Raw genomic sequence first — 23,643 nt, forward strand, 5'->3', positions numbered from 1 at the left:
AATGTATGTACATAAAATATTTTCCGTCCACTCTAATTCAATATTATAAGTGTGAAAAATAATAATAATTTAAATTTCTTTATATATATAAACAATAGTTAACATTTGGATCCAACCTAATCCAATAATTAACCAATACATTATTATATCATCATATAAATATTTCAAAGCATCATTTAGTATGTTAAGATTTGTGATATAAATTAGTACAAATAGTTCGATTCGAAAAATTCGTGATACGACTTAGTAAAGAAAATGGAGATATATAGTGTAGTTGAAGGTGAAACTCTTAAAGTACGGATATTACCATACATTTATGTACACGATTATACTTATTTTTATTAGTTTTTTTATTAAAAATAAAAGTTCATATGAGAGAAGATTTTTTGTAATATGAGATTTATTTTATATTAAGTTATTATCTTATAAATAGACAATGGGGATTGTTGATTGAACATTAGAAGTCGTATAGACATAATATTTTTAAAATTTCGATATTATAATGATTTATTTTTATGTTGGTGATTTTTTCTTCATAGATATTTTTAAATAAATAAAATCTATATATTTTATTTTTATTATACGATGGTTTGTTTTTCGTTATCGTAGAACCTAATATGGTATTTCATAAAAATTAAGAAAATAATGGAATAAGAGAAAGTTAAAAGTGAGCAGTCGGACAAACAACAAAATGCCAAATGGAATATAAGAGAAGAAGGATATTAAAATGATTTGTGAAATTTCGAGGGATGAATTTGAGAAATAAACCACAAAAAATAAAATTAAAACCAAAAGGAATAAATAAAGCTTCAAAGGAAACATCTCAGTTCATACGTACTTCAAAACCAAATCACAGCTAACGCCTTTGGGCCCTTTCAGGGTCTAATGCCATGTGAAAAACCGAAGCTGTTTTCTTCATCTTCTTCTTCATTTTTCTCTCTCTCTTTTTTTGTTAAATTTTCTTCAACGCCAAGCAAGATTTTTCCAAAAATAAGCTGGAAACCTGAAAGATTATAAAATCTGAGCAAAAAAGAACGAAAATATGTTCAGATTACACAAGCAGAAGTCTGATAAATCTGGTGAGAGATTCGATTTCAAGTTCTCCAGCTTACAAGCTCTTCAGGTATCTCTTTTCATTCTGAGTTCTTTGTAATATTTTCTATATTTTTCTTCATTTGATTCAGTTTCTGAATTATTACTTCATTGTAATGTTAAAATTGAATCCTCTGATACATCGGAAAAACTTAACTTCAAACATTTTTCGTTTTTTTCCTCTTTAGTTTCCTTTTTCAAATTTGCGTTTTCACTGTAATGTCGCTGCAGATTTAAGTTTACTTTTTCATGGTTGAGCGATACTTTTTATTTGTATTATTTCATTTCTGATTGAGTTTGTGGAAAGTTTCTAATTATAGACTTTTAAATAATTTGTCGCTGAATTTTTATGCAATTTAAATCTAATTCTAATTTGTGAAGATCTGTGATGGGCAGTAAGAACGGCTGTATTTTTAGTTAGATTCTCTTTTAGTCAGATCTGTTGACGCTTCGGTTTTGACTTCTATAATGTTTTACATTTTGTACATTGACTTTATCTTGAGCCTGTAAAATACTAACTAATTAAGAACCAGAAACTGTAGTTGAAACGATTATACAAATTGTCTTGGAATTTTTGGATTTCAGTTGAGGAATTTTTTCCCTAAACTATATTCACGATATATTGTAATGACGATTATTTGATTCCTGTTAAAAAGATAAATTGCGAGAACAACATTTCGATTTTATTATATTAGGCTCTGGTTTGATTGCTTTCATGCATGCTTGTTTTTAATAAATATAGAGAGAGAGGTAGCATCGTTCACACAGTGTAAAGTTTTTTAGTTTTACATCATTTTAGGATCGTTGGATGAGTGAAAATAGACAGTTGAGATTAACAATAGTAAATAAAAACATATTCACTAAAAAAACAAACAAGGAGATAACCGGCTGTCTATTTACACTCGTCCAATGAAAATAAAAAGAAACTAGATGTAGTGGATCCTAACCCATATATATACACACTATGTTATTTGGACATGGTGTTGGTCTAGATAATATTAAATTTTTGAAAATTTAGTATATATGTTTTTTTCTCTTTGCCTGTCATGTCTAACAAATTTAAGGAACCTATAAGCTAGGAGTATAAAAGCAAGTAGGAAAGGTAACGTTTCGATTGAATTTACGTTTCCTTTTTTAACATGTTCAATTTTCTTTTTCAGCAAAAATTTTAGATGCTTGATTTATTTTGAAAATTAGATGCTTGTTGTTGTCTAGTTAAGTTGCTAGTTGTACTTAGGTGATTCTTGATACAATTTTGGATTATTGAATTCTTAAAGGTTCCAAAAGGATGGGACAAGCTTTTCGTGTCAATTATTTCTGTGGATACCGGAAAAACTGTAAACAAGTCGGGCAAAGCATTGGTGCGGAATGGAAATTGTCGATGGACAGAGAGCTTCTCAGAGTCTATTTGGATTGCAGTCGGTGATACTTCGAAAGTGGTTGATGAATGCTTAATTAAGCTTGTTATTTCCATGGTATTACTTTGCCTTAATCTTTTGTGAAGATTTATCTATTGTTGTTGACTTGACTTATGTCAGGGTTATAAATACTGTACTTAAACTGATGTTATTGTAGGGATCATATAGATCTGGCTTCCTGGGAGAGGCAACAGTTAACCTTGCTAGCTACATAAGTTCAAAAAGTTCAATTCCTCTTTCATTACCATTAAAGAAATGTAACCATGGAACAGTATTACAGTGAGATCTAGAGTTGATTCTTGTTTCAAGTGCCTAACAGTTGTATTTTCCCCTTCTTTGCTGACATATAAAAGTTAAAAAACACCTTTTTCATAATTTTAAAGAAGAATTCTCTTTTAAATCTATGGAACAAGATAATCTAGTTTGTGAGTTTGAATTGCTTGCTGCTGTGTGGTATTTCTGTTGCCAAATTGTAATTTCATGGCTTAAAGATTAGTCATGTTACCATTCCATAATAAAAGTAGTGGATGATAGAAGTTAGCAGTGTTTCTTAAAGTGAATCCATGGAGGGAAAATTAGTTATCGCTTAAAGTAAAGTTACTTTTGAGGGAGGAATTATTATGTTGAAATTGATTCAATACTACTTAAGCTTATTCAGATAAATTTGATGACAGTTTTGGAAATTTGGTATCCAAACCAAGGTTTCTGGTCAAGGAACACGTCATCCTCAAATTTATTTTCTGTCTCAATCACATGTTTTCGGTTAGGAGCAGAAGCTCAATTATTCACCTTTCTCTGATGCTATTGTTAAAATTTGATTCTTCATGATTGTCTGCAGGTTAAGATTCAGTGCCTGACACCAAGAGAAAAACGCAGGTTTACCATTTTGCATAAAACCTCGCACTTTGTGAGATTCAGTTTATATATGATTGTGAAAAATGTTATTGTATCGTTTAAAGGGATGAGCAATGGAAAGATACAGATTCGTCATATTTGGAGGATGCTTCTCTGGTATATGATGACTTGGAAACCAAATCTGATGCTTCTGATGGTACATTTACCAGGAGTGTTGGATCTTCTTCTAGTAATCATTTAGTACCCTCTTCCTGGAGAATTGTCTAGCAGGGTATGGTTCCTTTATATAATTTCTAGTTTTGCGGATATGTTAAGACGTCCTTTGGTCAACATCCATTTCTGCAATTGTGTTTCTTTTAACTAATTCTGAAATTTTATGTGAATATATTCATACATATATAGATAAGTATTTTTCAATTCATTACTTATAGAAAATTTGAGATACCATGACACCTGGTCCATCCAAAGACCAGGCTTCTTTTGTTGTTGAACACAGATTGTCAGTTCATTGTTTAAGAACTTTACCTTCACACATTTTTCTAGATTGCTTGCATTTATACCTGAGGTTTCATGGTGACTACGAGATTATTCCAGCAAATTAAGGTGTAAGCTGTAGCAGCACATGCTATGAAAGTAGTAGTGAAGTTAGTCTAAACATTTTACATCCAGGCTTCTATGTTCTCAACTCAAACTTATGAAAAAGAAGTCAATATAGCTAAAAGTACACGAATTATAGAAACACCGGTAGTAGGCTTGGTAGTTTGCAAAGAATGTGACAAGAAGTCTTGAACTTTTCCTCTTAGACAGTATGACAAGCATTTTCAATTATTTTCCCGTGCACCATCCTTTTTGAGGCTGACGAAACCTTCTCGTTTCTGTTCAGGAACCAAGTTTGTCAGCATCAGACTCGCGCAATAGCTTTGACTCTTTGGATTGTTCCTTAAGAGAAAATTTATCCCCTCATAATGGGGTTATAAGCAATCTAATTGGAAGACAAGATTCAACTGGTTCTCAAACTAGTTCTCCACGTGGATCTTATTCTTTTAACAACTCTTCTAGGTCAAACCACTCCTCTGGTGCACCGAAGGTCTCCAGTTCTGGAAGTCATCCCCATAACCAAAGAGAAGACATGAATCGGGCTTCACGTCTTGTTCCCTCTTCTCCACTACGTAATGCTGGTTCATCTAAAGATCTCTTGGAAGCTGCAGAAACTACAATTGGGGAGCTTCGAGCAGAAGCTAGGATGTGGGAACAGAATGCTCGAAAATTGATGGTTGATTTGGAAAATTCTCAGAAGGAATTTATTGACCTTTCCAACCACCAAAAAAGTCTTGAGGCTGCACTTTCAACATCCCAGGCAGAATGTGATTTCTTGAAGCAAGAGGTTAAACAGGTAAAGATCCAGCTGGAGGAGTCACAGATGAACAGGCTGCTGCGAACAATTTGAAGTTTCAGACTAAAAATACTGGTTCTGTTCAAAAGGAGTTGGAAGATGAGATCCGATTTCTAAGAGAGAGAATGCTGATTTGGCCTCACAGTTGAAAAAAACCCAAGAATCAAATATTGAGCTTGTTTCCATTCTCCAGGAACTGGAAGAAACAATAGAAAAGCAGAAAGTAGAAATTGATAACCTGTCTGCAGCAAAATCTGAATTTGAAGAATCACGAAAGGATGACTTTGGTGAAAGTGATATTGTTGAACAACAAAGACGAGATCTGCATGCAGAGAACAGAAATCTAGAGGTCCAACATCAGCTGCTGCAGGAATCACATAGGAAATTGGAAAGCTCTATTCAGGCTCTGGAGAAAACTCTGGAAGAAAAGAACCATGAAATGGAGACCGAACAAGCTTCAAGGTTCGATCGCTTATGGATAGTGAAGCTGAATGGAATGGAAAAGTAGCTGAAAAAGAGCAAAAAATCATTAACTTGGAAATGAAATTGTCCGAAGCTCTTGATGTCCAAGGTTTAAAGAAAATGGCTTCTGAAAAAGAACATAATTCTGACCTAATCAAAGAAATTGAAGATCTAAAACTAAAGGTGCAGGAACTTGAGAGAGATTGCAACGAGCTTACTGATGAAAATCTGGAACTTCATTTTAAGCTCAAAGAATCAAGCAAAGATCATAATACCATCTCAAATTCTCTTTTACCTGATCATCCAGAAAAGAATACTTTTTCTAGACATGAACCGGAAGTACCTTCTGCCGATCATTTACAGATTCAATCTATAGTTCTTGGAAATCGATGTGCTGACCTAGAGCTGCAATTGGAATCTTTCAAGGACAAAGCTTCTTATCTTGATGATGAACTCTCCAACTATTGTGCCAGAACAGAAGAACAGGAGATGGAAATCGACAAACTGAAACAGCAATTACAGCATTACCAGCAGACAGAAATTGAGAGCAAGGAGCAACATACTACTCTTTCCTTTGAAGAACCCAGTATTTCTGAATCACCTGATGCCACTGAAGTCTCTACATTGCTTGCTGAGTTACATGAACAGATTCAACTCTCTTTAACTGATTTAAAGAAGCAGTATGCTCTTAATTCACATGCAAATCCTGAGGGAACTGTTTCTGACGACTCAGACATTTTAATAAGTAAAGATTTGATAAGTCAAAAACAGCAAGTTGAGATTATCTTGAACAATTTTGTCCAGATAAAACAATTCTTCGGAGAAAGTTTTGTTGGTGTTGGCGAATACAGTAAAGAGGCAAGTGATCTAGGAAATGAATTGTCAGACAAGATATCTGAGATAGAGAAACTTAAATCTGAGAATTTGCTAAAGGACGATGAGCTTGAGGCATTAAGATGTCATCAAAAGGAGTTAGAAGCTCAGGTTTCTTCTGTTGAAAAGGAGAAAAACCAGTTGGAGGAAAACATAGAAACCATGCTCAGAGAAGCTACTGTTACTGCTAAAAGCTTGGAAGATTTACGTAGCGAAATGATGGTCCTTAATAGCAATATAGATTCACAGATTTCAGCCAACCAGGTTCTTGTAAAGAAATCTACGGAGCTTGAAAGTGGTAAACAGGAACTGGAAGTTCATTTGTCTGAACTAGAAGAAGAAAATCTACAGTTATCAGAACGGATCTCTGGTTTGGAAGCACAATTAAGGTATCTGACTGAGGAGAGAGAGTCTCATCGTCTGGAACTACAAAATTCAGAATCTCAAGCAATGGAATTTAAGGAAGAGATAAAAAGACTGGAAAATGAAATGGAGGCACAAAAGGTTGATATGACAGAAGATGGAAGAGATGCAAAAGCGGTGGTTAGAAGTTCAAGAAGAGTGTGAGTATCTAAAAGTTGCTAATCCCAAACTACAAGCTACTACAGAAAGTCTTATTGAAGAATGTAGTATGCTTCAGAAAGCAAATGGAGAGTTACGGAAGCAAAAGGGCGGAGTTAAATGAGCATTGTTCAGTCTTGGAAGCAGAACTGAAGGAATCTGAAAAAGTTTTTTCCAACATGGCTAGCGAAGTTGAAGCTTTGGAAGAAAAGTATTCCTCGATGCTTGAAGAAATAGCCTCGAAAGAGAAAGCCCTTAACTTCGAGCTAGAAGCACTTCTTCAAGAGAACAAGAGGCAGAAAGAAAACCTTGTTCTTGAAGAGCCCGTTAAATCAAAAGTACTTGGAAAAGACAATGGAAGTTGAAAACCTCCAAAGAGAGGTTTCTCACCTCACCAAACAGATATCTGCTACCCAGGATGAAAAGGAGAAAACAGCATCAGAAGCTGTGCTTGAAGTTTCTCATTTACGTGCAGATAAAGTCATGCTTGAATCTTCTCTAGAAGATCTTCAAGGAAAGCTTAAAGTATCTGAGAGCAAACTCAATGCCTTACAGGTGGAATCTGAAACCGAGACACAGGGACTTAAGGAAGAGTTAGCCGCTGCAAAGCAAAAACAGGAAATTTTGATGGCTGACCATGAAAAAATATTAGATTTGTTGGAAGAAGTCAAATCCAATGAAGAAAAACTGAAAGGCACTGTTAGAGGGCTTGAACTGAAACTCAAAGCTTCTGAGTACGAGAATCAACAGTTGGCAGAAGAAATTTCCAGCCTTAAAGTCCAGTTGCAGAGAGCAGCGCTCCTTCAAGATGAAATTGTAGCTCTTAAAAAAATAATCAGTGAGGCCAAGTTTGAAAATGAAAGGCTCGAATCTTCTTTCCAAATGGTATCCAGAGACTGTGAAGAACTTAAAGTTGAAAAAACCCTTTTAATCCAGAAAGTCTCGAACAGTCAGCAAGCTGTTTCTAAATTAGATGCTTTGAAACGTAGGAAAGTTGCCCTTGAAGAAAAGGTCCTCCGGTTGCAGGGTGATTTAACTGCAAGAGAAGCCTTGGGAACTCAGGAAGCTGCACTGAAAAATGAGCTGGCCCAGTTTAGAAGAGAGAATAGCCAACTCCAGAGGAAGATAAAGTACCTTGACGAGGAGAAAGAAGAGTGCCTGAAGAAAGCCAAGGTCTTGAAGAGGAACTGAAGCACATAAATCAGGATGAAAGCAAGTTCCAGAATGTGAGTCACATCTTTACCATAATTCCAAGCCTAGTAGTTTATCATCAATATAATTATTTGAACCCCTCTTATACATTTCTTGTTTGAAATTCTCTCTCACATGCACTTGATTTTTTTTCCTCCTGATTAGAATAACATAGAAGAGAACAATAACCAGCTATCAACTGAGAAGCTTTCGACTGAAACGGACCAACTACAACATATGGATGAAAATCACATACAGGTTATTCTGTCCACTGTTTTCTAATTCATGTTAGTTAACTCTAATCTTTTAGGTTGGGCAATCAATTCTTTGCAAAGTTTATCTATAACTGAGAAAGTAATAAACTGCTCAAAGACGGTCGAATCTTATGTTTCTCTCACTCCACTTTCCTTTTCAGGTTAATAATAACCAAAACTGCCATAATGAGACTCCTCAAGTTTCAGGTGGAGTCGATCTTTTGTCAAAAATTCAGAATCTTGAAAATGAACTCGCAGAAGCCCAAGAAGCAAATGACATGTACAAGGCACAGCTTAAGAGGTAGGCTCTCTAAAATATAACATCTGAAATATGGTATATACTTTCTTTAGCTTTTTACATTTTAGTAAACAAGGAATTCCCATTACATATGTTCTGTGCATTTTCTGTTTCACACCGTGCAGCCACACACTTCTTCGGTTAGTCGTTTTTTGGGTTCTAAGAATTTGAATCACGATGAAAAGGATGAATTTGTATAACTCTAGATTTCCATATTCTTTGCACTATATCATATGAACTTGATAAAAAAAAAAGGATCAAAACCTCGTGTTAAGCCTCGAACTAAAATATTCCGATAATCAGAATTTCTGCAACCTCAAACCCTTTCTCTGTCTCCCCTTTGAATTTCAACATCCAGATTTATCATGTGTTCATGCATCGAGTTAGGATAACGCTGTGCCAATGATAATTCTATACTCGGTTTAGATGGGCAGCGGAATATTAGGCTTATACATTAAACTGTTTTTATGCTCCTAAGTGGACCACCATATCAGAATGTTTAGAATCGAGACGTACGTATGAATGCTAACGACCTTTACGTATTTTGCTTGCCCGCAGTTTGTTATCCAAAGAAGTTCCCTTCAACCCAGCTGCTGCTTCGGAGAAGTCGACAGGTGAAGAAGCTGCAAGAAAAGATGGATGCAACTGCCAGACATCAGCACTGGATACGGAGCTGAAAGATCTACGCGAACGGTACCTACACATGAGCCTTAAATATGCAGAGGTAGAAGATCAGCGGGAGCAACTTGTGATGCAGCTTAGAACTGCTAGTGGTAGAAAGCGCTGGTTCTGACAACTCTAGGATATGTTTGGTCGTATTCTTTCTCCGGCTCCGGCCTCCGACAACGGATTTATCATCTCCCACCATGTAATTTTTCGGATGGTGCTGTGAAGATCATTCACTAAGCAAAACAGTGCAACGGGTTTATTGGTCCTACATCAAGGGTCGGCTAAGAGGGGGTTTATTGGAAACTAATTGTAATATACAGAGATACATATACAAATATCATCATTTAAGGATAAGATTCGTAAGAATGTTATAAATTCCATGAAATATTCACTATTCAAAAAGATAATTCGAGTAAAATTAAACTTGAATCCGAATTTGCAAATCTATTAAATCTGTTTACCATCTACAATAAATTTGTCTTATTATCCTAATTTAAGGATAATATTTAAATATCCAACTTTGATAAGTCCACGCGATTTCTATTATCCGCATCCGCAAAAGTAAATTTAAATAGGATAACAACACGGTTAGTATCTTAATTATCATTTTTATTTTATTTTGGTAACTTAACTATTTTTTGTTTCAAAGTTATGCCTAATGTTAGGTTTTGGTTCCATTTGGTCATCTACCATTAAAAAATTAATGGTGATGTTGACATGTCACCGTAAGTTAATGTCATATCATTATTGGGAAAAAAAATACCACGTTAATAATTATGTTACTTTTTATCGGTCGTGACCAAAATAAAATTAAAATATAACGTTAGGTATGATTTTTAAAAAATAATAGTTAAATGACTAAAGCAGAACAAAAGTGATAATTTATCATATTTGCTCATACAATCTCTGTCAATCCGTCTTTCATTGAGATAGAGAGAATTTCTATTTATACGCGAGTCTCGTTACAATTAATAATATCCTAATCAAACACAAACTCGATTTACTCCATTGACAGATTAAAAAGCCTATCTACAAGACGAAATCCTAAAACAACTCAAATTATCTATTTAATGTCATTGGATCCTAATATGACTAGATTTTTGTTTATTTGATGAATTGAACCTCTCGAAAATGAGCTTTTTATATGACAGCAAGCATAATTCGTCTTTGGTGGGCTTATTGGTTTTGATGCTTTGAACGAAACTCTACCACTATATGAACCCACACTATCCATTCGTGACCATTTAAAGCAGTGTTGTAACACATGAAATATGGTGTTTTGGATCAAAAGACTGTAAAGATCACTCTACTTCAGTACTTCAGTAGTTGCACAGTTTGTGACAAAACTACACAGATTTTTCTTTCAAAATATTGAAATTGATAATAATAATAATAATAAATATTCACAATGAAAGGGAGAAAAACAGGATGAACAAAGGATTAATTCTGACAGACATTTTATTTAGGCGTGAATGAATCAATGATGCCAATTGTTATTTCCAATTATAAACTTGAATAGCATTCTACATATAATCAGAGAAACACAGGCAACAAACAAACTTTAGGACCCTCTACATGTTGAGGAGCCTTTTAACTATATACCAGTCTTTCTGTTAATTCTTGTTCTCTTCTTTCATCTCTTTACAGTATTGAGTATGCACGGATTACCTCCACGATAGGTGCTCGACACAACGGACATTTTCCACCACCACGAAACAACTCGTTCGCACATTTTGAACAAGTGCACATGTGTCCACATCTGTATAACCGATAAGTACAAAAACACACACACACACAATTGTGATATATAATCGGGAATCAGGCATCGAAGGAGTTTATAGTATCATGCTTTCACATATGGTATTGACAATGGGAAGATTTGGAAAAGTTAAGAATGTAAACCTGTACAATAGTGAATCAATATGGCTATCACAACAAATACAACAGGTCCCTTTCTTCACACGACCCCAATTGGACCCGTTCCCTGATGTTTCTGCACTCAAAACTGTAATGGAAGTGAAAAATAAAAACAGAAACAAGCTAAACTACCTGATGAATAAAAGAATCCTAAATAATGCTTTGAGGGAATGAAAACAGTTGGGAGGAATTAAAACCTTTTTCACCAGCTGAACAATTCAGAGCAGCAGAGACTTCCTGCCTGACAGATCGCTGTAACTCCAGCTGCATATCCATGCAGGCTTCCAGCATCCTCTGCATGTTGCTCATGCCCTGCTGGAGTCTTGCCATATCAGCTCTCAGATCATTAATCATCTCCCATTCCTGCTGAAAATAAGCCTCGTGAGAAAAAGATGCAGAATAATGTACAGGGACTGAAAAATAAGAGATCAAGGCCCCTTTCAGGAGAATATTCAGCATCTATTGAACTACCCAAGGCTGACAACTAAAATTGATAAAAAGAAGCACCATCATCAAGTCCATCAGTTGCCTAAAGAGTTCTGCCTGAAATTGATTATTATGACTGATTTCACCTTCACCAGTCACAATTCTTGGGGAAAACTTAATAAAAGAGAATTCTATGAAGAACAAAATTGAATCAGATTCAGTAGTCTTGGTACTATATAGTTGCAAGTCTAAGACAGATGGCTTACAATTTCTGATCTATGCATGTTGTGCCTAGACCATCTAGTGTGATGTAAATCATGATGCCACAGTGGCTGTGGTGGTGGCACTGGAGGAGAAGGTAGCACCAGTGAAGGTCTGTTAATAGCATCATTCTGATCGTCAATTGTTTCACCCCTCTGCTGCTCTTGATCAGTATCTGGGGAGGCTGGAGTTGGCAAGTTTCTGTGAAGATCCCAATCAATAGGAGAATGACCCTGTCTTTCCACATAAGACTGTATTAACTGGTCTAGACTTTCCCGGAAACCACTTCGAAGAAGATTAGAGACACTCCTCCTACAAATTACATTGAATCAACCATCAAAGAACCCCTATTTTATGTTAAAAGAGTAAAAAACCAAATATGTGGTCACATACCTGCTCAGAAGTTCTCTAATTTCCATACCATACAGATTATCATCTTCAGGTGGGAGAAATCTATTTAACCTCCTAGCTGGGATAGAGCGACGTGTCTCCGAGGATAAGAAGGCACTTCTGACCAAGTATCAACAGCTTCTTGAGAGCGGTCCACACGCCAATCCCTCTGGGCTTCCTCTTGATGATTCATTTCTCTATTTTCATTTCCAGGATTGTCTTGGCGATGCTCACTAACTGAACTTTCTTGCCAATTTGTATCCATTACTTCTGCATCACCCTCTCTCCATTGATTGAACTGAGGATATGTTGGTTGTTGCAAGTTTCCTCCCTCATCATTGGCGTCAGTCTCCCGCCAATTCCCACCTTGGTTAGCATTTTCTTGCCAACTTATGCTCTCAACTGCCATGTTGCTAACTGTATCTCCTGTTTGATTAGGCAACTCCACGACGACGCCACTTTCCAAACTCCTAAATTGTGCATGTTCATTGTTTTCACCTTGGACATCAGGTGACATGTTTGTTTGGGGAAGTTCATTTCTATTCATTGATAACATTGCTAGATGTGGTTTCAGAATTGCCGTCAGCTTGGTTTTGGGCAATTGTTGCTAATCTGTTATGGAGTCCTTCCCTGAATGGTAAAATAATTGGCAGTTATGGAAATGAAGGTATAAGTATGAGAGTTTTGTGATTGAATAAGCTCAAAAGAGCTTTGCAGAGAATAGGTCTAGTCATAAACTAGAGGCGGGTAGATGAACTGCAATAAAAAACAATACACAGCACATTTCCCTCATTGTTTGTGGCAATATCTACTTTTATGCTTCTCAAACCAAAAAGCACAGAAGGGAAAAAAATCAAACTAAGTTTTTCCAAATTCCATGAATAGGAGGATACTATCGACTAAAACATAATAAGATTGTCAATCCTAAACACCATATCCCAAGTATTACTCAAGTAAAGCATCTTGTTATATATATCATATGCAAAGTTCCTCAGTATGTAACATTATTGCCACACAAAGTACCTTTAAAAAAAATTAAAACATTTTTATTAACAGTGAAAACTTCTTTATTGTGATAATTAATGGAAAATATTCATACCTCCAGCCAGATACAGTGTTTCGTTGGCTTAACTGAATTAATTCCGTTGCTGCAATTGTAGATGATTGTTCCTGTTCAAGAGGTCTTTCGCTTCGTAAGAATCTACCTCTGAGTAATGTCTGCCAAGTTAAAATCATGGTAAGTAAGCATAGTTATATATGCAAAGAAAAATACAGATAGAAAGGCCGTTCACTAGACAAAATGAGAACACAAAATAATATTAACATCGTGACAAGATGTGAGATTATGCAGTCATCAACATATTTTTAATAAATATTTACAGGAAAAAAATTATGTTACTTTCACTCTTAACCCTGATATAGCGCTTTTTATCAGGTCTATCAAGAACACATACTCTTGGATGCTTAAAAAAAACATCCACAGCTTATCTGAATATAATTTCTTGAAAGAAAGAATGTCTTGCAGCATGTACAAATAAATGGGAGATAGTACCATCTTAGAGAACCACAAACTTCATGATAACCAGCTAACCTGAATGCGGTTGCGATGAGCAAAATCAGATACAGCACGGTGCTCCAACAAACCCTGAAGTTCCCTCTGTCTTTCTCTTTCAATCCTCACAAGCAAGTCGATTACAGCTTGTCTTCCACGTAACCTCCTCAAGTCCCTCCGAACATGCTCCGGTTGGCCTTCATCTCGCTGCTGACTAGTCGTTTGCACCCACTCCCGGACAATTCTAACTCTCTCACGCTCAGTTTCACCAAGCCATTCAGCTCTAGGATTGCCGGCCCTTTGGGTAGCATTGGATGAATGTTCGGAAATCCCACTCTCCATCCATCCCCGAACAATCTGCCTCACCCTTTCTCTCTCTACTTCGCCGAGATCAGGAGATTGCTCCCTGTTAGACCCATTATTATCCCCACGATTATTCTGTGACACACCTTGATCATGTGACCATGTTCCATACTCATACTCATTCTCACTCACATCTCCAACACTTGCATGATTCTCACTCCCACGACTCCCGGACAAAGTTGTACTAAACACTGTCGTAATATTATCAGCATTGCTTTGCCTCAACCTTTCCCTCACCCTCTCTCGTGCCCTATTCAATGCATGCTCATCCTCCAACTCCCTCCACATTTGCAAAATCGAAGAAGCCCGAGTACTGGGCCTCTCAACATTCCCCCCTTGTCTCCTAGAAGAAGGTGGCTGCGACTCTCTCAAGAATGAAGAGTCCAGCATCGAAACAGTATGTAAACCGGCTAAAGCCATCAATTCAGACTCCCTGTTCCTTCTCTCCATCGTCGTTATCATTTCCTGAGCTTGCCGGGCAGCCCATCTACTCAAAATCTGAGAATCCCGCCTTCTGGCAGCGGATGACTCAGCTAAATGGTCACCTTCAAGATCAGACCTCCTAACAACCTGATCACCCTCATCATCTCCATCCTCGGGATTTCTATTAGAACTGCAGGATGCAAATGACATACAATCATCTAAATGCCCTCTCATCAATTCCTCCAAGCCTCTTTCCAGTTCATCTCTGACATCATTAGAGGATTCTGGTTTTTGTTGTAAAGCTTGAAAATCCGTCATTTCCCCCCTACACCTAATCCTTTTCCCTAATACGAACAACCCATCTCATCCATTTTGCCTTCAAAATTACCCAAGATCACAACTACTTATATATATATATATATACCAAAAATTAGAAAGCTATAACCTAATTTGACTTTCAAAATTTATATACAAAAAAATGTCCTATACCCTAAATTCGGAAAAGAACTGAGCTCCAACTCATTTCTTCAGCTGCTAACAATTCCAAAAGTCAAAAGAATACAAAAAACCCAACAAATCAAAAGAAAATGTGAAAATAAGGAAAATTTGATTGATAATGAAAGAAAACTTAAGGCTAAAGAGACGTACCCGTGATCGATATGTGGGATTTTTCCCCTCTGAAAATCAAGATTAGGAAACCGAAACACAAATTATATTTGTTCAGAGAGGGAAAAAATCCAGAAAAAGAAGAGGGGCAGAAGGATCAAAGCCGAGAGGAATGCTATAAAATTACTTATAATTAAAAAGACAGAAATCTGTTTTCTGTTTGGCTTTTTTTTCTGCTTTTTCAATAAATTTTGGTTTAATTTTTAAAAATTACTAAATTTATTTACGGAAAAGACGCGCCGATTTACAACAAGTTATATAACATTTTATTTTTTCACAAAATTAATCTTATACTTAAAATGCATTCTAAACTATATATTTTGTATCCAATTACTTCCTAAAATATTTTTTGATATATTTTATTCTTTAAAATTTAAATTTTTATTTCGTTCATCCCAAATTATTAATTACATTAAAAACTAATAATAAATTACATATTCAATCACTCAACTATTGCTACAGTTTCATTTTGATCATACAATTTTTTTTATATCATTATTAAATTTAAATTTTATTCTATTTTAGTCATTAATTATTCTATCTTCAATGGAGCTCACTCAAACATATAGAAACAAACAAGCTAATCTGACTTTCTACTCACAAAAAAGAACTTTTGTGGACGGGTTTATCTCCCAGGCTCCGATCTTATATGCAATCTTGTCTTGATTTCGAAAATCTGAATATAAATTCATATCTAATTTGATTATGAAACATCAATGATTTGAACTTACAAATTAGAATATGTCAATTTGAAAATAATTTGAATTATAAATAAATATATGATTAATGGTTATTTAATTAAAAGAGGAGATTTCCTCTTTTTTTAAGGCTAAAAGTGGGACATTTCCAGTTGAACTGACATTCCTGTGACATTTCAATAATCAGTAACTAAAATAGTACAAAAACTTGAGTTTAATGATGATTTAAAAAAATATAATTGGTTAACCAAAATGAAATCTTAAAAATAGTTGAGTGACTGAATATGTAATTTACCCTTAATTTTTTTAATGAAGTTAACTATTTGAGGTAAATGATATAACGATTTAGAGGACAAAATGTTTTGAAAAATATTTTAGAGGATAATTTTATACAAAGCGTATAGTTTAGGGGCAATGGGCATTTAAGCCTTAACTTTAAGAGTAAATTGAGTATTTAGCTACCCAACTATTACTTTGGTTTCGTTTTAGCCACTCAACTATTTTTTCAAAATCATCACTAATGTTGCATTTTGGTTTTCTTTTGATCACCTACCGTTAAAAAATAATGATAATGCTGACATATTATCATAAGGTAATGTCACATTATCATTAAAAAATAAAAAATGCAACATCAACAATTTTGTTAATTTCTTAACTGGTGATCAAAATGAAATCAAAATGTAATATTAATGATGATTTTAAAAAATAATTAAGTGATTAAAATCGAATCAAAGTGAGATAATATTAATTTGTTTTAAATGTTGACATAATGAAGAAAAAAACTAAAGGTTAAAGTCAATTATATTTAGACTTGTCCAATGACAATTATAACATGTGATATGTCACATGGTCCAAAATTTAGAAGTCCTATACATAAATGTCATTTAGGTCCTTCTATGTACAATCTTTGTATTATATTGATATTCTCGTTTGAAGAAAAAACAAATTTTCCGTTTGATTATTAGAAAAATGACAGAGAAAGTTATAAACGAAGATTTTGACAACATCTTTAATATTTTTTCATGATAAATTTTGGTAAAAATACATTGCATATCTTATATATTTTTAAATTTGTCAAATTAATTTTTTATTATAAAATATTTTAGGGGTTTCATTTTAAAGAGTAACACAAGGACTACACATCATTTGGGACGAGTTTTGATTACAATAATAATTAAAAGTTGAATTGATAAGAAACAATAATGTTTGAACATGATTTAATTATTATAATTCAAAATATTACAAATTATCAAGTGACTTAAGTGGTAAAGAGAATTTATTCTCCTTAGAAGATTTATGTTCGAGCAGTTATGTATGTACAATGTGTGTGTATTGTTAATTGGTTGAGAAAATTTTAAACATATATTAATTTGTAATCACCTCATATTATTTAAAAAATCATAATTTTCAAAATTATTTTTATAAATTTAATATTTTTTATATTATTTTTTAAATTAACTAAAGTTAGATAAAAAATTTATATTGTTCGATAAAATGATAATTAAGTGTTAAAAGTGAATTATGAAATTTGATAAATATTAAATTATATTATATATTTTTAATTATAAATTAAAATTAATGTAAACTATTTGTAAATTTTTTAAAAATTAATATATATATATATATATATATGTATTATATCAAAAATCACTCTTAACATTTAATAAAATAATCACTTCTATTCTTATTTTTTGAAATCGCTATTGAACATAAAAAATATTATAATTTTAGTCACTAACATAATAGTTTTATATATTTTTTTAATGATTAACATGGTATATGTCAAATTAATAAAATTAATAATATGATATATTTTATGTTACTTAAAGTGATGACATGACATACTTAACATCATAAAAAATGATGATATATATTTATCGAAAATTAAATATATATAAAATTATTATATCAATAATAAATATTGATAATTAATTAACTATTTTCATCAAAAAATTATTTTAATAAGAAATAAAATGATTAGATTAAAATACTTTAAAAATAAATATAAATTGTAGTGATTATTTCATCAAACGTTAAAAATAAATTTTATCCTTAGGCATATCTTTTATATATAAAATATAATTTTTAGATGGTTCACTTTAAATAAAGGTTAAGATTTGGTTAGGGGTGTAAATGAACATAGTGTTCGATGAATTGTTCGTAAAATATTCGTATAATATTTGTTTATGTTTGTTTATTAAGCTAAATAAACAAGTAAAATAATTTTTTATGTTCATTTAATAAATGAACGAACATGAACAATGTTGTGTTTACTTCATTTATGTTCATGAACAAACTCGTTTATAAGATCATGTATCAACTTGTTTACCATGTTTACCTTTTCCTTTTATTTTTTGTATTTTAAATATTGGTGAATGTATGGACTAAATTGAATATAATGTAAATTTTAGAGTTAAACTGTAAAGCTTAAGGACTAGTGGCATAAATTCACTATTTTATTTATTTGTTTAGTTAACATTGCTTATATATAGATGGATATGTTTGTGATCACTACACGAACGTTAAACGAATATATTCGTGAACGCTAAACAAACAAATACAAACACATTCAAAATAAATAAATAAATTTAACACGATATTAAAATTTAAACGAACATAAATACCTTAGAAAATAAATAAATAAAATAAACAAATAAATATGAATATAAACTTTATTCATTCAAACTCTATTCATTTACACCCTTAATTTTGAAAAAAATAGCCGTGAATAATGACCCGTTGAACCATGATCAGTCCAGAAAAACTCTACATGCCCAAGGATGAACTCAGCCCAAACAAGTGGACAACTTAGAGATGGCAAAAAAAACCCTGAACCTGACGTGAAAAATCAAAAACTGAATTAAACGGGTCAGGTTCGGGATGATAAACGGGGATGGGAAAAATTATTTATGCTAAATGGGGACGGGTTTGGTAATCCCCGCCCCGATACCCGCCCAATAAATATTAAAAATATTATTATATATATATAATATTAATAAATTTAATTTAAATTAATATATATATATAATATTTATATATTTAATTTAAATATATATACTCGGCCCGATACTCGTTTAAATAACCGTTTATGCTAAACGGGGATACCCGTTTCCCCGCGGTTTTCCCGATTACCTGATGGGGATCCCGTTTAAATTCCGCGATTTTTTAAGCGGGGACGGGTTTTTAAAACGGGGACGGGGACCAATACCCGGCCCGTTGCCATCCCTAGACAACTGTGTACATTTTGATTATTTTCATATTTTATAAAATTAAAAATATTTTTATCTTAATGATATTATATATATTTCATAAATTAAATTTATATTTAATTTTTTAGTTAAGTTAATTTCAGGTCAGGCCGTTGTAAAATAATCTCATTCAAAGCTCGATTAAATCAGAATTAAATAAATCACTCTACTTAAGAATAAATTTATCTTTCAAACTTTAATAAATATGTAACGAATTTTTTTTGAAATAAATCAATCATAATATATATATATTGATATCTATATATTTTGATGTTTGATGTTGTGGGATTGTTGAAAGTTTTCATATATATATAAACTGATCTAATTACTTTCTTAAAATGTTATGTTTCCAATAAAATATTTTTTTGTTATTTTTGAATTCGAAAAATCTAAAATGATAATTGAAACTAAAATGAAAGTCACGCGAGATCAAACAACTTCTACCTCAACACATTTAATACACAGAAGTGATGTATAATAGGCGAGGTAATGATTTATGATGATTTAAATGATAGAAGAAAATGTGATTAAACCGATAACTTATGGTTTACTCTTTTTGATGTGGATAAAGAGTTATTAGTCAATTATCTTATATTGTAAAAGTATAGAGTAAGATTTGTTCTCTTCCTATATCTCTCCAGGACGGAACTAAGATTGAACTATGAGGGGACAAATTATTTAATTTTAAAATAAATAAGATCCTAAAAGTAATTAAATCATATAAAACAAAAGATAAAGAATTTAATTTCACTAATTTTAAAATTTTAAAAATAATTAATTCAGATAAATTTAATGTCAATATTACATTAATTTTAAAATTGATTGTGTCCTAAAAAATAATTATATGAAAAAAAAATTGGGACATACAAAAACTTAATTATAATAGTTTCAAAACATTCAGTGACCTAAAATGTAATTAGACCATTAAAGTTGAGGACATTGCCCCTTCCACCTATAATGTGTGTTTGTCCCTAGTCATGTAGGATATTTTATTTATGCCTTGAATATTTGAAGGTCACGTGGGTGTCCTGCGATTAAATTGGATAAATTAGACTTAAACCATTACTAATCTAATATATTTACGCGGTAACTCAATGGATAGATTCGATAAATTATATTAAACATGTAATCTTAATAGTCATTTGTTATTTTCAATTAGTTATATTATCACAACAATCATCTTTTATGAATTATTTAAAATTGATTATTTAAATTATTTTATAAATTTAAATTAAATTAAGATTTGATTAATTAATTTAAAGTATATTATTAAATTTTTGATTATGTTCTATTTATTTTTCGAGCTATATTAAAAATGGATTAAGTTGTATTTATTTTTGGAGTTCATATTAAGATGATAGAGAGATACATTTGTGATATTTTTTTATTTTTTAATAAAAAACGTGAATTATCTTATATTAATATTATTATTAATTTTTTTACAATGAATAGTTAAAATGGAATTAAAATAAAATATTAATAATGAATTTTAAAATAGTAATTAGATGGCAAAAACAAAATAAAATGATATTGAGTTCACTAACAAAATATAAAATAACTATACAACAAAACAAAATAAACTCGAACGAGCCTGACTCAGCCGGTGAGCGATATAACGAAAAGGAAACCTTCAGCTCAAGAGTCTCAGAAGAAGAAAACGCTACGAACTGAAAAGTAAAATTTTGAAACCAAATTTTGTAAAAAAAAAAGTATTAATCTCAGCGTTTGTTTCACATTATATTAATTAGACGATTTTTTTGATTATTTTTCATAAGCTCAGCGTTTATTGTTTTTGGTATATTTATTTGCTTTATGTAGTGTTATTGATTTACTGTTTTGGTTTAGGTCTGCAAGAGGAGTGAGAATGGAGTCGACGGAGTCGTCTTACGTATCATCACCGGAGGCGGCGAGGAAGAGATCATCGACGCCGCCTAGATCGCTGACTTCTGGTAATTCCTGATCTGATCTTCCATTTTCTCCGTCGAAGCTTTTCATTTTGTGTTTTTATTTTTTGTTTGTTCTCTGCTTTTGACTTAATGACGTTAATCTTAATTTATTTCCTGTTTATAATGTAATGATTAATGTGTGAAATTGTTTGAATCTGGATATTTTATGTTTCTAGTGTAATGATTAATGTGTGAGATTGATCTAATGATTGAACTTTTTATGTTTGCTTCCAAAATTCCTCATCAACAATGAAATGGAATTCTCTGAGCTAAGTGATTATTTCTTTTCTTGTTCGTCTTATGTCAGAAAATGGGGAGAAGCCTACATATGTTAGATTTCTTGTCTCAAATGCGGTGGCTGGTTCTGTAATTGGAAAGGGTGGTTCAACAATTACAGATTTCCAGTCAAAATCAGGAGCTCGAATTCAGTTGTCGCGCAATCATGAATTTTTCCCGGGAACATCCGATAGAATCATTATGGTCTCTGGAACAGTTGATGAAATACTCAAAGTTATGGAACTTATCCTTGAGAAATTATTGAATGAGGTGATCTTTATGATGACTTTTAACTCTAAATTTTTTGTCTTTTAAATTATTACTTATGTAGTTTTCTCTTTGTCAGCTCAATCTTGAAGATAATGATGATGCTAAACCAAGAACAAAGGTGAGGCTAATTGTTCCCAATAGCTCTTGTGGCAGCATAATTGGGAAAGGAGGGGCTACCATAAAGTAAGAAATCTACATGGATACTCTGATTTTTTATCAATATGATTTGAAAATTGACCTATGAAATAATTTTTGTTTTGCATCTTGTAAGAAGAGCTCATAGCATCCTTGCTGTTTTGTGCTAATGCATCAGAGGAAATGAGAATATAATGCCCACACACAAAAATGCTTGTTTTATGTGATGTCAGTGTTATTGTCCCCTTATTCGAGTATTGGATACTTCAACAGATATTGCAATTCCTTAATGCTATTTATGCCCTTCTGTAGGTCATTTATTGAAGATTCCCAAGCTGGCATTAAGATATCTCCACAGGATAACAATTTTTACGGCTTGAATGATAGGCTAGTGACACTGACTGGCACTCTAGATGAGCAGATGCGAGCGATTGAATTGGTTCTGTCTAAGCTTAGTGAAGACCCTCACTACTCACAAGCTATAAATGCTCCATTTTCATATGCAGGTGTTTTTTCTTTTTATTTGGCCACCAAGTCTAAAGGGACTTCTACCCTGCATTACTTGTCTCTGCTTCATGAGCACCACTATTGCTTTCTATATCATGCCTTATCATGCTGCCTCCTTAATAGTTGTATCTTAATCCTGATATGCAATCATATTATTTACCTTTCATATTTGGCAAAGTTAGCTTTTTAGCGGTTGTATGATGTTAAACATTAAATGTTTAGCGCTTTTTTATGGTGTGTGTGTGGGGGGGGGGGTTCATCATCCTTAATAATATTTGTTGCACTATTCCAACTAAAATCTGTTGCATATGCATGGTGTTTTTTTTAGGTGTTTTCTTCTCTGGTTTTCATGGTATTCCATATGCATATGTGCTTCCTTCTGCTGCAACAGCGACTTGCAATTCAATGAGCTATCCACTAAATGGGACTGGAGGGAAGCTTCCGAATCAAAAGGTTCACCTTTTTCTATCGTGCTTTATCTGTAAATGTGTGGTAACTGACGCTATTTACTCTGTTTACTGCTAAGAGAAACTACATCAATTTGTTTTAATTTGACTTCTATACGGTTATATAAGATGGTCCTATTCTCATTTTCGTTGCTGTTTACAGACACATTTCAGCAGCATTATATCACATTTCTTTTGTGTTGCAGTATTTTTGGTCTTATTCCCATTTTGATATCTTCCTAAATCCTTATTATTTCTAAATTAAATTGAATAATGTATTGTGCTTGATTCAAGTCTTTCATATGTCTGTCCAGGAGGATCGTAGCAACTCTATCACTATTGGTGTTTCAGATGGCCATATCGGCCTGGTTCTTGGTCGTGGTGGCAGGAATATCATGGAAATTAGTCAGGTTTATAAGTGATAAAACAGATACCATTTGGTTCATTTATTTTACTTATATTCCAAACTTGAGCGCTTTGTCATTGCAGGCAAGTGGGGCGAGGATAAAAATATCGGACAGAGGCGATTTCATGTCTGGAACAACAGATAGGTATAGCAATCCTGCACTGTCGTTCTGCTACCTAAGTAGTAAGTTAAGGATGTGGTTTTCTTTATTTCTTTTCTTAAAAGCCATATCTTTTACCTTCGGCAGGAAAGTGACAATCACCGGATCACAGAGAGCAGTCCGTCAAGCGGAGTCCATGATAATGCAGAAGGTAGCTAATGCCACTGAGAGGGTGATGACTTAGTTTTCCGGTTATCCGAACCATTCTTGTTGAGTCTGTTGATAGAACCGATTACAACTTCCTCATATAGTTTTGACTAGAAACATATCCTCATGAGTTGACAAAGGCAACAACATTGACGCAAGCAGCAAGAACGGGAAATTTTTATCAAGCAGAGTTCTTATTAGGTGCTCTTCGGAACACAGACTAAATTTATTGTTTTTTTTTTAAAAAAGGAAAAAAGATGATGGAATAGATTGTCATAGCTCGACTGAGAATTCGAATTAGCATTATGTCATTTGGTTAAATAAATTGTAACAGGTGTCT

General features: G+C 33.1%; 2 protein-coding genes and 1 pseudogene across 4 annotated transcripts; 2 read left to right on the top strand and 1 right to left on the bottom strand.

Moving 5' to 3' along the window:
* Positions 1-974: 974 nt before the first annotated feature.
* On the top strand, positions 975-9,425 carry LOC120174729 (centromere protein F-like). Its single transcript, XM_039181499.1, is given in 17 exon segments — positions 975-1,123; positions 2,370-2,567; positions 2,668-2,811; positions 3,349-3,386; positions 3,470-3,613; positions 3,615-3,636; positions 4,249-4,786; positions 4,789-4,869; positions 4,872-5,219; positions 5,222-6,605; positions 6,607-6,763; positions 6,765-6,979; positions 6,981-7,819; positions 7,822-7,880; positions 8,011-8,103; positions 8,261-8,400; positions 8,956-9,425. Coding segments are annotated over 17 exon segments (4,716 nt in total). The 5' UTR covers positions 975-1,042; the 3' UTR covers positions 9,191-9,425.
* A 1,070-nt stretch (positions 9,426-10,495) lies between these two features.
* LOC120174722 lies at positions 10,496-14,873 on the bottom strand (annotated as a pseudogene).
* Positions 14,874-20,656: 5,783 nt separating this feature from the next.
* LOC120174724 (protein BTR1-like) lies at positions 20,657-23,387 on the top strand. Of its 3 annotated transcripts, none has more exons than XM_039181492.1 (9): positions 20,657-20,725; positions 20,843-20,959; positions 21,264-21,502; positions 21,579-21,685; positions 21,950-22,143; positions 22,473-22,597; positions 22,905-23,000; positions 23,080-23,141; positions 23,244-23,387. In XM_039181492.1, coding segments are annotated over exons 1-9 (1,038 nt in total). In that variant the 5' UTR covers positions 20,657-20,724; the 3' UTR covers positions 23,341-23,387. The 3 variants fall into 3 exon arrangements, with proteins under 3 accessions (XP_039037423.1, XP_039037425.1, XP_039037424.1); XM_039181494.1 differs by having other exon boundaries at positions 22,536-22,597; XM_039181493.1 differs by having other exon boundaries at positions 20,663-20,685; positions 20,862-20,959.
* The last annotated feature ends 256 nt before the right edge of the window (positions 23,388-23,643 follow it).

Source organism: Hibiscus syriacus, unplaced genomic scaffold, assembly GCF_006381635.1.
Source record: "Hibiscus syriacus cultivar Baekdansim isolate YM2019G1 unplaced genomic scaffold, ASM638163v2 tig00112114_pilon, whole genome shotgun sequence".
NCBI classification, from domain to species: Eukaryota; Viridiplantae; Streptophyta; class Magnoliopsida; order Malvales; family Malvaceae; genus Hibiscus; species Hibiscus syriacus.

Coding starts and splice junctions, on each gene's coding strand:
- LOC120174724 (XM_039181492.1), top strand. Junction 22,598..22,904: donor GGAAGCTTCCGAATCAAAAG/GTTCACCTTTTT, acceptor ATGTCTGTCCAG/GAGGATCGTAGCAACTCTAT. Junction 23,001..23,079: donor ATATCATGGAAATTAGTCAG/GTTTATAAGTGA, acceptor TTGTCATTGCAG/GCAAGTGGGGCGAGGATAAA.